Source organism: Lissotriton helveticus, chromosome 1_1, assembly GCF_964261635.1.
Source record: "Lissotriton helveticus chromosome 1_1, aLisHel1.1, whole genome shotgun sequence".
Classification (NCBI taxonomy): Eukaryota; Metazoa; Chordata; class Amphibia; order Caudata; family Salamandridae; genus Lissotriton; species Lissotriton helveticus.
This window is the reverse complement of record NC_136057.1, coordinates 1,172,255,122-1,172,269,835: the sequence shown is the minus strand read 5'-3', so window position 1 is coordinate 1,172,269,835 and position 14,714 is coordinate 1,172,255,122. Positions and strand designations below refer to the sequence as shown.

Genomic DNA, 14,714 nt, shown 5'->3' with positions numbered 1-14,714 from the left:
GGGTGTCCGATACACCCGAACCACTTAAGCTCTCCTTGAACTTAAGATTTCCACCGGTTGCGCGCGCTCACAACCTGTTCCACAGTCACTCTACAGACATTCAACTCCGCCAGACATTACAACATAGACACAATACAAAAACACCGCAATCTAACACGCATAACCCTTTATACTCACTCTCGACCGATACTGCTGCTTTTTCTGTCTCACGTCATCCGGATCTTCATCTGCGGGCTGTTCTTCCGATCATCGATTTCTAGGGGCCTTGGGGTAAGCTAACCTGGCCTAGGTCACCGTCCTCAAGAAGGCAACCATCCTCTATAGCTACCAACTGAAAGGGCGAGATTTTGATCGATACCTTATATCTATTGACCCAAACCTCGTTCTGGTCGACTGAACCTTTATTGCCTGTCTTGGAAGGAAACAGTACACCTATCTGCAAATTAGTTCACCCAAGAAAGGACTCTACTCTCAAAGATCACGGACAACTTCTAGGTTTCAAAAGTTTATTGTAAAGATATAATGAGTTGCAAATACAAGCATCTCAGAATGAGATTCACGAGATACACAGGTCCAATTACATACATGTGCTCTCGAAAAGCCCTCAGACGAGCAACAGAAATCACTAACACAAGTTCTAAAAATAGCAAAGCTATCAGCATAGACGCATATCTCTCCTTCATTTAGGTTGGAGGAAAACAAACACAGGTTAGGCGTCCCTACCCTGTTCTAGATGGTATCCCTACTTAACCCAATCCCAACCTAACAAAGGTGTCAGCAATGAATGACCCCCAAGGGAAGTCACCCACTCTAAGTCTCTTGGTGAAACCCTAAAGTTCTCCAGTCATGACCCCTCACTGCCTACCCATCCGCTCTCTAAAGGGTCCTCAGGTCTCTGCTCTAACTCCACCCAAGGGTGCTGTCCCTAATACAAAACAGTCAACAACATTTGAGACGCCCCTTGCGAAACGCCTCTCACGTGGTGCAACTTCAGGCTTTTTCCATGATGCTTTGTATTGGGCCTCAGACGTTAGAGTTGACCTTGCTTCTCAGTCTCTTCTCCGGCCCGCTGATACCCCTTAAACATTCCAAAACCCTCCTCCATGTCTGGGCCGTCTACTGAACAGGCCTCTATTCATTCACTTATAATTGGATCCCCCCTTTCCTGTTGCAGACAGATATCTGCCGCCAAGAACCCAACTCTCATAGACTTCTAAAAAAAGCTTGCAACATTTCTCAGCCCAGACATGTACGTGTAAATCAATGCTAAAACATTTCAGGCCTACAATATTTCACATTATGATTATAGCATTCAATTTCTTCATTTAATTAAAGCATGTTAAAACTCTTATTCTATTATTTAGAAAACATTACTCTAAATCATGGCCCATTAATGCAATGACCAAAAACGTTAAACAATCTGTGTCGTGAAAAGAAACACCTTCCCTTTTAGCTCCAGCTCTGGCCCTGAGGCCTACCACGTTCTGCGTTTTACCACAGACCATCTTATATGTTAACAGCTACACGACATAGATTCAAAATAATCACGTCTAATAAATCATATAATGTCACACATTTCTGTATTAGTTCCACTTCTACTTAAATCTCTATATTAGCTATACATTTAGAATATAATTTCAGATACTATTAGCACTCATGGCATTTCTCTTCATGAATTATGCTCTCTATAGGTAAGTGTGATGTACTCATATATTTATATCAGTTTGCGCTCTCTCAAGACTCTGCATGGTCACATGAAGCATTTACAAAAGTTTTCCAAAAGTATGACTAGGAACGTTTCAAGTGTGACCTGTGAGACCTTTGTTGTAAGGTTGTAAACATCTGCCAGTAGATGCGCTCACTTTTACAGAATCAGACCACAGACTAAATGTAAGAATATCGAACACACGCAAAGAGATTTGCTCATTTTCAAGTAAATTAATGTTTCCGCTAAACAATGACTAGCTTGTAGTAGCGCTGAATTTTAGCCATAAAGTGGGCATTTTCCAGAAGAGTCTCATCAGGGCTGCATTTTAGACATAACCGAGTCATTTTTGCACAAGAGCCAATGCTTCCAGGATTGAGAGGTGGCTTTGAGATCTTCTGACTGCTTCATAAAATCTTATAATATTTTATTAAAAAGGATATTGTTCTTGCAGGAAGGCAACATCTCGTAGCATTCTTCCAGCTACTTTTATGAGGTTAAAACATCGCGCCTTATTTTTCCTTACTCTCCAGAGCTCACAGGAAACTCAATCTCAGCCTGGTCCCACAGCCACCTTCTTGTAACGCTGCTTTTCTCTGTTTGCAGGGAGTGCGGGCACGCCTGTCGTTTACAATGAAAATGGAGATGCTCCTGGGCGCTACGACATTTATCAGTACCAGATGAACAACAAAACTGCTGAATATAAAGTGATTGGCCACTGGACTAATCAGCTTCATCTAAATGTAAGGGATATGTTTTATTTGCTATCAAAAGAGACTTTTGTTTTCCTAGTTGGTTCTTTGAGAGATTATTTGTTGGGTGATTTTTGCTTTGTGGTGTTTGGTCCTATTTTCCCAGTTTAAATTCCTCTCATTAGTACAACTCTCTTAAAATTCACTGAACTATGTGTAAGGTAATATGTCTGTTGTGCCTGTCCTATCCAAGGTAACGTGCTTCCTTACTGACGTAGATGCAATATGAATTGGAGTCTCAAAAATAGAAAATCAGCTATAATATTGACACAGATCAACTTATATTGTTAAATTGTCCTCCCCACCCTTCCGCCTCCTTTCCTTCCTTCCCTCTAACTTTACTCACCCGTGACCCTATATCTCTTCACTCCATCTTTGGAAAGTTTCATTTTTCTTTTATAATTGCATCCCATTTTCCTTTAAGAAAAATGGGCTTCATTTAAAAAAAAAAAAAAAACTTTATTTAAAAAGCAGTCCTAGACATGGTGGTCTGCAGACCCCAGCAGGCCACCATCCATGGGATTGCTAGCCTTTCCCAATGGGGTCGCAAATTATGCTTGCCTCATGGATATTAATGAGGCATGCAATTTCCTACCCCATTGGGAATCGCAAACATTGTGTCTGAGAAACTGTTGTACATTCTCTCTTGCGAGTCGCAACTTTCTAGAATTGACTTTTTGAAAGTATTTTAAATATTACTCTAAAAACTAAGAACCACAAACTATCTGCCTAGCCTTTAGCCTTCATCAAGGCTAACTTCTCTATCTTCATCTTCAACAACAGGAAAATTATAATGCGGCCTAGGTGGAAAGCCCTGATAAAATGTGATTTACTCTTTATAACTATGAGAGATACTGCAGTATAACAACCTAATTCAGCTCTAATTCAGGGTTCAACTTGCCTATAGGGGAATCAGGAAGTGCCAAATGAGCTGGTCTAAACCATCATTGTGTGGACTGTTTTTTAGCATCTTCTGGGCCTGTTTTATGGCAAAGTGGGACAGGTTTTGTTATTATTTATTTCCCTAATATTAATAAAAGCATTGCCTGCAGCAACATAAATGCATGCAGTCTCCCATAATTTGCAAAATACTCATACATTATGTCTTAGCAAATTCAAAATTGGACTGATTTGAAAATGCGGGCAACTGTTTTAGGGCCAATTTTAGTTTGATGCCCAGGCCCATGTTTTGTCCCAGTCCGACCCCGCTCAAATCCCCTATCTCCACGACTCCTTCTATCTCCTAAACTCCTTCCTCTGCTACTGAAGGACTCTTTCTTAGGAACTCTTTCTTAGTTTGAACCATCCACACTTCACAACTTTGTTTTTTTTTTTGCAGTATTTCTAGCGACCCAAAAGTATCCAAGCGGTTTGTCATGAGTACCAGTTGCATTACAGATGGCCACCTTAATTTGTACGCACAGGGAGATGTAGTGATTTGCTCAGAATCACAGGATGTTTGAGCCTCCCACCAGACTCAAGCCTGGTTCCCCAGCTTTAAAGTCGGCCGCTCTAGCTGTTAAGCCGCATCCTCTTAATTAACTCTCTATAGACCGTTTCTGAATTCCCTCTCACCCCTACCAAACCTTCACCTCATTAGCTGAATCACCTCTCATTTTCATGAATTATACCCCCACTCTCATGCCGCTAACAGAGAATGTTCCCATTTTCCCTCCATGATATCTTCTTGCTTATTTCTCCACCTGAATATCAACCTGCCCACTTGTTTCTCCTTTCTGCCTGCCTATGAGAAGACCCAATGAGCAAAAAACAATGGAGATGAAGTTTACAGACTTTTTCCAACTTTGCAGAAAAAATTGAAGGCAAATAAAAGGCATAATATTTTTACTTGATCTTTAAGTGTGTGGTCTTCCTTATTTTTAGAATTTCTTTTGTCCTTCTAAGCTTTAGGACCTGCTTTAGATTTCAGTGGATGAGTTACTCCATCACAATGGTGACATTTATCCCAGCCGCTAAAATATAAATCCAGTTATATCCTATGGGATTTATATTTCAGCAGACTGGATATACATCACCATTGTGACGGAGTAACCTGTCCGCCAAAATTTAAATCAAGCCCTTCGTTTTTTAGATTGTTTTGCAAATGGTTGTCTCGGCCAGTCTGCGTATTGAGTATTTTTTAGCACAATGTATACTGTTCACATAATCAACAGATTTCTTATTTTTGTTTGGCTTAGAGGCTTAATTCTCTTGTCTCTGGCTCAACACACTGCAGTTCACCAGCAATTGGTTTTGTTCACACCTGCTTTCTTCCCTGAAGAGCTGTTCCCCTTCCGAGCTAAAGCTTTCTCAGAACAAAAAGCTTTCTGTCTGTCATTTCCTTCAGTCCCAGCAATTACCTATCAAGGGAAGTTTGTCTCAGATCAACACCCTGTTTAGATCAGGTCTGCCAACCTGTTACTGCCCTCTGTCACAACAATTGGACACTTGCCAAAACTGGCTTTCAGTGTTGGCAATTGGTTTCTAAAGGAAGACACCACTCTTACCTCCTCAGAAGTACTACAAGTTTCGAGCAAACTGCAGGGGGACAACATCTCTTTTAGAAGAGAAAGGCAAGGGCATATAAGAGATGTGTTTTACTTTGACCCTAGAGGGGCCTGAAAAAGTTGGTTTTAGGAGGATATGTGAGAGGGAGAGTAACTTAGATAAGGCCATGTTCTACTGTTTTGAAAATTTGAGGAATAACATGTTATGGGCTTACTTTTGTAATAAGTGAACTTGTGGTACCATGAACTGGATCATTGTGTTGAAAAACTGAAATTAGAAAAGCTGAGACATCAATCCCCACTGGGTAACCTTATTAAATTGATATCATTACTGTTTAGCAGAGGGTTGCTTGAAACTGAGAAGACAAAAGAAAATTGACTGTTGTAAGAATTTGAATCTACCACTGTAGAAATCCTAACTTTATTACTACTAAATACCTTTTGTGAATACCGAAAGCCATGAAGTTAGGATTTCATCTCAGTATAGTAGTAGTAAAGGTATGAATCCTAACTTTACTACTACTAAATGACTTTTGTGAATACCGAAAATTGTAAAGTTAGGATTTTGTCTCAGATTACTTTTGTGAATCAGGCACATGGTCGCTAAACTGGCTTACCTCTATGAGAGCTCAGCCACAAAGTATTGCAAGACCGAAGCCTGTCTTACTCTTAGTCTAAAATTCTGATTTCCTACAACATTGATACCACTGCCTTTCCACAACGCAGACCTTTACTAGCTTGAAAGTTATGAATGGTGAAATGCCTACTCTAAAGAAAATAACATGCCACTCTCAGGTGTGTGCCTGGAAATCAGTGCCAGTCACAGATGGACAACAGAGAGTTTCACAACTATGCACCTATGCCTAGGAACACATTTACGGGTTCCGATTTATGATTCCTGTATGAAATCTATTGTTATTTGTAGTGAGTGGCCGCCTAACATAAGGAATAAATAACACTAACTTGCCAAAGCGAACCCCAAATCACCATATTAGCCTGAGGTCAACCCCATTAGCTATGACACAGATCAGACATGCTTAACATAGGGCAATGTGTCAAGTATATGCAGTATCAAAACATTAATAAAGTCAAAGCACCAAACAATAAAACTCCCACTCCAATTTAGGAAAATAGACAAAAATCCACAAAGCGGAACCTGATTTTATGATTTTTGTGCATTTTTAAGTGAAATTAGTCCAACAAAAACAGTAAGTGCAAGTGGTGGTCTTTAGTTTTGGTAGACTGGTAAGCTAGATAAACTATGAGGCCAACTTTCATGGACGCTGAACAGGCCAGATCTGACAAGGCTTTTACCTTAAGACTTGGTCTGCAAAATGGAGGGAAAAGTCTTTGAGCAGGGCAAGGCAGCAGGCTATATCCAGCAAAATTGGTGTGAAGTATGATATCTGTTGGTTGTGGTCCTGCTGAAGTCATTGGTTTAGCTGGAAAAAGCTCTGAGTGAGAGAAATTTGAATTTCCCACCTGCTGAGGCCCAACTGTCAGCCTGGTATTTTCTCTTTCGGACTTAGGGCCTGATTTAGATCCTGACAGACAGATCACTCCATCACAACAGTGACGGATATCCCGTCCGCTGATATATAAATCCGATAGGATATAATGGGATTTATATTTTAGCAGACAGTATATCTGTCACCGTTGTGATGGAGTAACTCGTCCACCGAAATCTAAATCCAGCCCTCAGTTTTATAAATGTAGGTCCTTTTCTTCCACCCGGGCAAGGTAGCAGGCTGTATCTGTGAAGGGCACCTTGAGGTTAGATGGTCAGATACCTTTACGCTAAAGGTCTGCTGAGACAGATTTGCTATGGTGGAAAAGCTCCAAGTGTGACAAACCTGTTTCTTCATAGAGGTGAAGTCGAGCTTTCACTGGATCAGCTCTAGTGGTTGGTCCTGGTACCCCCGAGGCTGGAACACAGAATTTTTCAACGTCACATAACCTTTCAGGGATGCACTAATTTTGACTCAGCTCTTTTACCTAAGACGTCAGTGGAGGCTCTTAGAACGTTAGGGCTTGATCCAGCAAAGGCCTTGAGCAGGGTCTAGTACAGACCTGTTGTGACAGGTCAACTGGGAATTCAGGACAAATGTTTAACTTTTTGTGTCCCTGAAGCTACATAAGAAGCCAGCACACTGATCTTTGGAGTCCAATTCTTTGTCCTGGATAGAAAAAGGGGCAGATTCAGTCCTTCAGGGCTCCTCTCAGGTTACCACAAGCAAAGTCCAGTCCTTTCCTGTCCTACGTACCTCAAGGAAGTGTTCTAAAGAAGGTTCCTTGATCTGACTAATTTATGGTAGGCACTATCCAGTGGGTGGGGGTGCCTCTGGATCCCCCCTAACTAATGAAGTTAAAGTTCCCAAGGGTAATCCTGCCCAATGTATTTTTAACAATTACTGTTTACCCTACTGTAAACAGTTCCACAGTCCACCTTATGCCTAAAATCCAAGATGGGGGAATCCTTTCTCCCTTGTGCAGAGCGTTTGTGTCTACCTACAGATGAGGCAAGGTAAATGAGCAATCTCCTCTCCTGTGTTCACTTCAAGCTGGTTTAGGGCAGCTTCCATTCCACTGGGGTTGGGGTTAGCTTGGATAGTATATGCTTTGGGAATAACAACTTGCAATCCTTCAGGTCTCTCATTACATTTGCTAGTGAAAGGCCAGGCCTCACCTTGGTCCCTTTCAGGTTAGTGAAGCTCCTAGGCCCATTCGAACTATCCTTCCTTCAAGTGAAGACAAATACCACCCCACACCCAGGCTGTCTCTGCTGTGGAAGCAGATTTCACACTTCATTTTCAGGGATGCACTAATTGGCCATGTCTCCCAGGCTAATGCTATATAGGCTAATGGTCTTAGCCAGGAGTAGTTTAACTTCCTAAAAGTTAATTTACCCACATATTTAATGAAAATCTGACTTTATCAAGTAATTTGATATATGAAAAATAGACTCTGAGGGAAGTTTCTAACACTTTTCTGTCAAAAGTTACAAATTAAACTTTACAATCTGTACTTTGACATTTTGCAGGATCCATCAATACCCCAGCCATTATAAGTATATTTTGAAGGCTAGTCATTAGAAGAATATGCAAACTTTAATTTCACACATGTTCCACTTTTAAATATCAAGCCATCTACCTTGTGGGCACCAAGTTGGACTTACAGATGAGCTATGAATATTTAAAACCGGGTTTCCCATCTGTATGTGTCTTTTTGACAAGTTTGACAGCATGTTTTTAGACTTTTTCAGTCAGGCTGCACAGGTTAGGTCAGAGACCAAGTTTACAGGCCAGCTCTGTGGATTGTGTCATAGGTGCTGCCGGGGCTTTTAGCTCCAGGCCATTAATGCATTTTCTGCAACATGTTCCAGAGACTTGTAGGCAAGTTAAATATATCAATAGGGGTAAGATAAATTAAACATGTTTAAAAGGAACGCACAGGCACTTTAATACTCTTTAGCAGGGGTGAAGTGCATATAGTCCAACAAAACAGGCACAAATTGGGGGGAAATCATGCCAAACATGCTCATTGCCTACAATATCATATGTGAATCAAATCCCTGATGTTTAGACAATCTGACTTTTCTAATCTGTGTAGAATAAAAGTCTAATGGTAAAAAGCTACATCCAATGTTGGCATGTTCTCAGCACTGGAGTAAACAAGGCCTGCTCCCTTAAAAAAAAAAGAAAAATATCAGCATAATTTACTTCTTCTGGCTGTGCTATTGCGGGAGACATATAAATATTGAAAATATTAATTGACTAATTAATTATAAATCAGGTCTTCAGAAGGCATGTGTGGTTGATTTCGGTGAAGAAATTTCCCGTCAGCGCCAAGGAAGACAACTGATATTGCATCTTTTCTGTTTCATACAATGCAATGGTAATTCATTTTGTTACATGTTTTGTGGAAAAGACTGTAACAATTTTGGAGAAAATGTGTGTTTTTATATTTCTGTGTTATGCTTAATGTTAATGGCATACCCAGTAATCAATTCAGATAAAAATATCGGTTCATAACATTTAAATCTGGGATACACTTATTAGTTGCTCTGAAAATATATTATATTGCATTTCATTTTTGTGAATCCTGAGCATTTTAATTCAGATTCCTCAAACACAAAATTTACATATGTGTATACTTGTCATCTGCTGGTGATCTTGTGGCATAAATGTATTATGCGTAAGAGATGCTTGTTCATTAAAGGACAATACAAATTACAAAACAGTACTTGTATTTCAGTTAATTGCAGGTTATCTCTTCAAGTATATGTCTTCATTAAATGTGATTTAATAGATCTTTAATTTTAAATACAACATATTATTCTTTTTCTGTAGTAATGGAGTTTAACATAGAATTAAATCAATATCACTATACACAAACAATCTTCTTCATTATTCAAAATGTTCGATCTCATTCTATTTCAGTTGGACTCAGAATAATCAATGGTGATGAATTCCCTTACGTTCACTTCTACTTCATATTCTGCTATATGGATTTCCAGAGTGCAAGTGCAGGGAATATTTCACAAACTGCCACACCTTTTGACATAATTGTCGCTGTTGTGAATTGAGGGAGAAAATAGATGACAAAACCATCATCCTGATTGTAGAAATTTAGATAATTAGAACAACTAGAAATTATGTGAAATAAGCAAAACTGGTGAACCGTCAAGCAGTAATGAGTATAACAGGATGCCTGTATTTATTATTTATATGTGATGAATTTGATTTTGAACATTAAAAGCATTTTGGAGTTGGGTAGGAAAAGCAACCACAATAATAATCAATAGGAAAATATAATGTATCAATCATGCCCAAACAATAACTAAAAGCTGTAATTTAAAAAAGGTGTCAAAGAAAAGGGATATTTGGGAGTTGGATCATTGGAAGAAAAAGGGAAGTTGGTATTCCAGAAGCAGGTTGAGTGATTTCTTTCCATCTTTTGAAAGCTAGGGATGGGCTAGCCAACTCAATCTTTATCAAGACTTATCTAATCAAAACGTAGCTATACAATTGACTATAAAATCAGAATGATTCAAGCTATTTGTAACAAAAAATAATAATGTGAAAGAGGAAAACCTTTATCCCAGCAACTCAAATTCTAACTTTAAATCACAGATCTCTCAAAACAAAGACCTAGTGGCTTATTTAGAGCCTGGCAGATGCCACCTCCAGCCTGTCATGTCAGTGGACACTATGATCACAGCTACCCTGGCAAAGGAAGCCCTGCCATTCTTAGGGATCCTCTGGACGCTGGCAGGAATCTTTGAGCGTTCGAGGGAGTACCCTCCGTAGTGGCTTAACTAGAAGTACTGAACCTTTGTCGCACAAGTGCCAGGTTTGACACGTGCACTCAGCAAGCTTTTTTGTTTTCTGAAAATAAACTCCCAAAGAGGGTGTTTGTTTTCTGAAAACAAATAGGTATTGACCCTGACATGCAGAGAGTTTTCTTTCTGCACGGAGGGCCTTGTTTGCTTTGCCTACACAGGACCACCTTTGCCTTTCATGTCTGTCCTAGGCAGGAAAAATAAGTGATGGTTGCCCAGTCTTAATGAAAGCAGGGTGAGTGCCACACTGACCTGGCATCCCGGAGGAATACAGGCCACCAGCTGAAGTGTTAACACTGACAGAGACAACTTAGTCCTTCTAATTAGAGTGGGAGACCAACAAGATTCGAGGGGTATGGAGCCAGTTTTAAAATAACCACCATATGTTAACTTACCTGAAAAAATTTATCAATACTAGTTTCAGTTCTGCTGAAAAACGAGCTTCAGGATCCTGCACTTATGTGTTGGTGCAAAATGTGCCTGAGCTACTATCCATTACAAAAGTGACGGAGGCCTGAAGAGCAGGCTGTATTATGTTGCCTATGTTATTGTTATTGTGGCCAAACCATGCAGCAAATGGTTGTGGTCTATGGCCACAGCACATTTCACCAATTACCTTAAAATTATAGTATAGGTGATTAACTTATTTATAAAGAAACGGATATTTCTATATAAACAATATACCTTTTATAAAAATGTTCTAATGTTGATTCACATATATCACCAATTAAATGAGAACGTTAACATGATAGCAATCGTGTTCTAATAAACTCTCTGTCTTTTTTGATGCGGGTAGAGCAGACTTCAAATTAAATGCTGGAATTTATGCTTGGTTTACTCCTTTGAAGACAACCTAAATGTTCTTTAGACATTGTAAACTGATTCATCATACACTGTATTCAAGTCTCTTCCACGACCCTGTCCTTCCCTAACCATGTGTACTCAGTTTCTTCTTTTCAATATCAGTAGTGGGCGGTGGTGGGAGTTTTGCAAGGCGGTGGGGCGGGGTGGGGGTGGAGCAGGGTGGGGGTAGTTAACTATGGAATAGGGCCCAATGGAGGTAAGTGAACAAATAAAATTAATTTTGTTGCGCGCGCTGCATCGCATTTGGCAATGCAGCGCACACAATGAAATTTGTTTTATTTATTTATTTTTTTACTTACCTCTGTTCCGCCGTATGCCGTAGTTTACTACCCCCCACCCTATGCCTCTCCCGACCTACCGCTTGGCAGCACTCCCACCACGGGACGCTACTGTTCAATATACATTCCACTCGTTTCTGCTTGAATCATCACCTTCAGGCCGTTTGTCATTGGACCACATTAAGATATTTTCATACCCCGGTTAGGGGGCTTCAAAGCAGATAGGGACTACTGTGATGATTGAGGTTGTTTACCACTGGTGTTGTGGGACATGACCTACTGTGAATCTGCAAACTGGGCCAAGTACAACCCTGTCTAAATCTGACTTTCAGGACAGTGAAGGTGAGAAATTACAGTCTCAGGGAGGTGTTGGGGGGTACACAAGCTCAGACCTCAACAATCAACCAACAGATGCAATAACTTCAATGTCCAGCTCAGTGGTTGCATTTTAGGAAAAGAAAATACTTTTTAATCACACAATACTACAATTTGCGACTTGGAACACAAGCCAGTGACCTAGTGCATTTCTCTCTTGTGACGCTACTTCCTATGAGCCCCCTCACACCAATCATTCCCAGCGTGATGCCCAGATGGCTGGCTCCCATAAGTTGTGGCTTTAGCATTAATCAGTACAAAAGGGGGTGGTGATGGACGGAGCATCTGAATCAATCAAACACTCACACCCAGTCAAAAGATCTGGGTTTAATCCATCACCGTTCTTTAGCCCACTCTGCCACCCCAGTTCAGACATGGCCATATGCAAATCAGTCTGACCCTGTGCCTCATGGGAACAGTCCAGCCTGGACCGGAAACAAGCTTCCGAGGACTGGTTTCTGGCATTCCAGCCGTCTTCAGCTCGGCTTGCTTGAATCCAGTGGCAAAGTGAGCAAGGGACTCACGTCTGAGCATACACTGCCACATTTATGGCGGCCAAAAGCGGTACAAAAGGGGGTGGTGATGGACGGAGCATCTGAATCAATCAAACACTCACACCAGTCAAAAGATCTGGGTTTAATCCATCACCGTTCTTTAGCCCACTCTGCCACCCCAGTTCAGACATGGCCATATGCAAATCAGTCTGACCCTGTGCCTCATGGGAACAGTCCAGCCCGAACTGCCAAGCCATGTCTTCCCTGGACCGGAAACAAGCTTCCGAGTACTGGTTTCTGGCATTCCAGCCGTCTTCAGCTCGGCTTGCTTGAATCCAGTGGCAAAGTGAGCAAGGGACTCACGTCTGAGCATACCCTGCCACATTTATGGCGGCCAAAAGCGGTACAAAAGGGGGTGGTGATGGACGGAGCATCTGAATCAATCAAACACTCACACCCAGTCAAAAGATCTGGGTTTAATCCATCACCGTTCTTTAGCCCACTCTGCCACCCCAGTTCAGACATGGCCATATGCAAATCAGTCTGACCCTGTGCCTCATGGGAACAGTCCAGCCCGAACTGCCAAGCCATGTCTTCCCTGGACCGGAAACAAGCTTCTGAGGACTGGTTTCTGGCATTCCAGCCGTCTTCAGCTCGGCTTGCTTGAATCCAGTGGCAAAGTGAGCAAGGGACTCACTTCTGAGCATACCCTGCCACATTTATGGCGGCCAAAAGCGGTACAAAAGGGGGTGGTGATGGACGGAGCATCTGACTCAATCAAACACTCACACCCAGTCAAAAGATCTGGGTTTAATCCATCACCGTTCTTTAGCCCACTCTGCCACCCCAGTTCAGACATGGCCATATGCAAATCAGTCTGACCCTGTGCCTCATGGGAACAGTCCAGCCCGAACTGCCAAGCCATGTCTTCCCTGGACCGGAAACAAGCTTCCGAGGACTGGTTTCTGGCATTCCAGCCGTCTTCAGCTCGGCTTGCTTGAATCCAGTGGCAAAGTGAGCAAGGGACTCACGTCTGAGCATACCCTGCCACATTTATGGCGGCCAAAAGCGGTACAAAAGGGGGTGGTGATGGACGGAGCATCTGAATCAATCAAATACTCACACCCAGTCAAAAGATCTGGGTTTAATCCATCACCGTTCTTTAGCCCACTCTGCCACCCCAGTTCAGACATGGCCATATGCAAATCAGTCTGACCCTGTGCCTCATGGGAACAGTCCAGCCCGAACTGCCAAGCCATGTCTTCCCTGGACCGGAAACAAGCTTCCGAGGACTGGTTTCTGGCATTCCAGCCGTCTTCAGCTCGGCTTGCTTGAATCCAGTGGCAAAGTGAGCAAGGGACTCATGTCTGAGCATACCCTGCCACATTTATGGCGGCCAAAAGCGGTACAAAAGGGGGTGGTGATGGACGGAGCATCTGAATCAATCAAACACTCACACCCAGTCAAAAGATCTGGGTTTAATCCATCACCGTTCTTTAGCCCACTCTGCCACCCCAGTTCAGACATGGCCATATGCAAATCAGTCTGACCATGTGCCTCATGGGAACAGTCCAGCCCGAACTGCCAAGCCATGTCTTCCCTGGACCGGAAACAAGCTTCCGAGGACTTGTTTCTGGCATTCCAGCCGTCTTCAGCTCGGCTTGCTTGAATTCAGTGGCAATGTGAGCAAGGGACTCACGTCTGAGCATACCCTGCCACATTTATGGCGGCCAAAAGCGGTACAAAAGGGGGTGGTGATGGACGGAGCATCTGAATCAATCAAACACTCACACCCAGTCAAAAGATCTGGGTTTAATCCATCACCGTTCTTTAGCCCACTCTGCCACCCCAGTTCAGACATGGCCATATGCAAATCAGTCTGACCCTGTGCCTCATGGGAACAGTCCAGCCCGAACTGCCAAGCCATGTCTTCCCTGGACCGGAAACAAGATTCCGAGGACTGGTTTCTGGCATTCCAGCCGTCTTCAGCTCGGCTTGCTTGAATCCAGTGGCAAAGTGAGCAAGGGACTCACGTCTGAGCATACCCTGCCACATTTATGGCGGCCAAAAGCGGTACAAAAGGGGGTGGTGATGGACGGAGCATCTGAATCAATCAAACACTCACACCCAGTCAAAAGATCTGGGTTTAATCCATCACCGTTCTTTAGCCCACTCTGCCACCCCAGTTCAGACATGGCCATATGCAAATCAGTCTGACCCTGTGCCTCATGGGAACAGTCCAGCCCGAACTGCCAAGCCATGTCTTCCCTGGACCGGAAACAAGCTTCCGAGGACTGGTTTCTGGCATTCCAGCCGTCTTCAGCTCGGCTTGCTTGAATCCAGTGGCAAAGTGAGCAAGGGACTCACGTCTGAGCATACCCTGCCACATTTATGGTGG

General features: G+C 42.4%; 1 protein-coding gene across 2 annotated transcripts in view; it reads left to right on the top strand.

Annotated features, from left to right (window-relative positions):
* GRM8 (glutamate metabotropic receptor 8) overlaps positions 1-14,714 on the top strand; it is a 1,898,542-nt gene that overhangs the window by 1,399,246 nt on the left and 484,582 nt on the right. For both annotated transcript variants that reach the window (XM_078679089.1, XM_078679093.1), the window contains exon 6: positions 2,312-2,448. In XM_078679089.1, the coding sequence (XP_078535215.1) occupies positions 2,312-2,448 (137 nt within the window). The remainder of the gene's footprint in view (positions 1-2,311; positions 2,449-14,714) is intronic.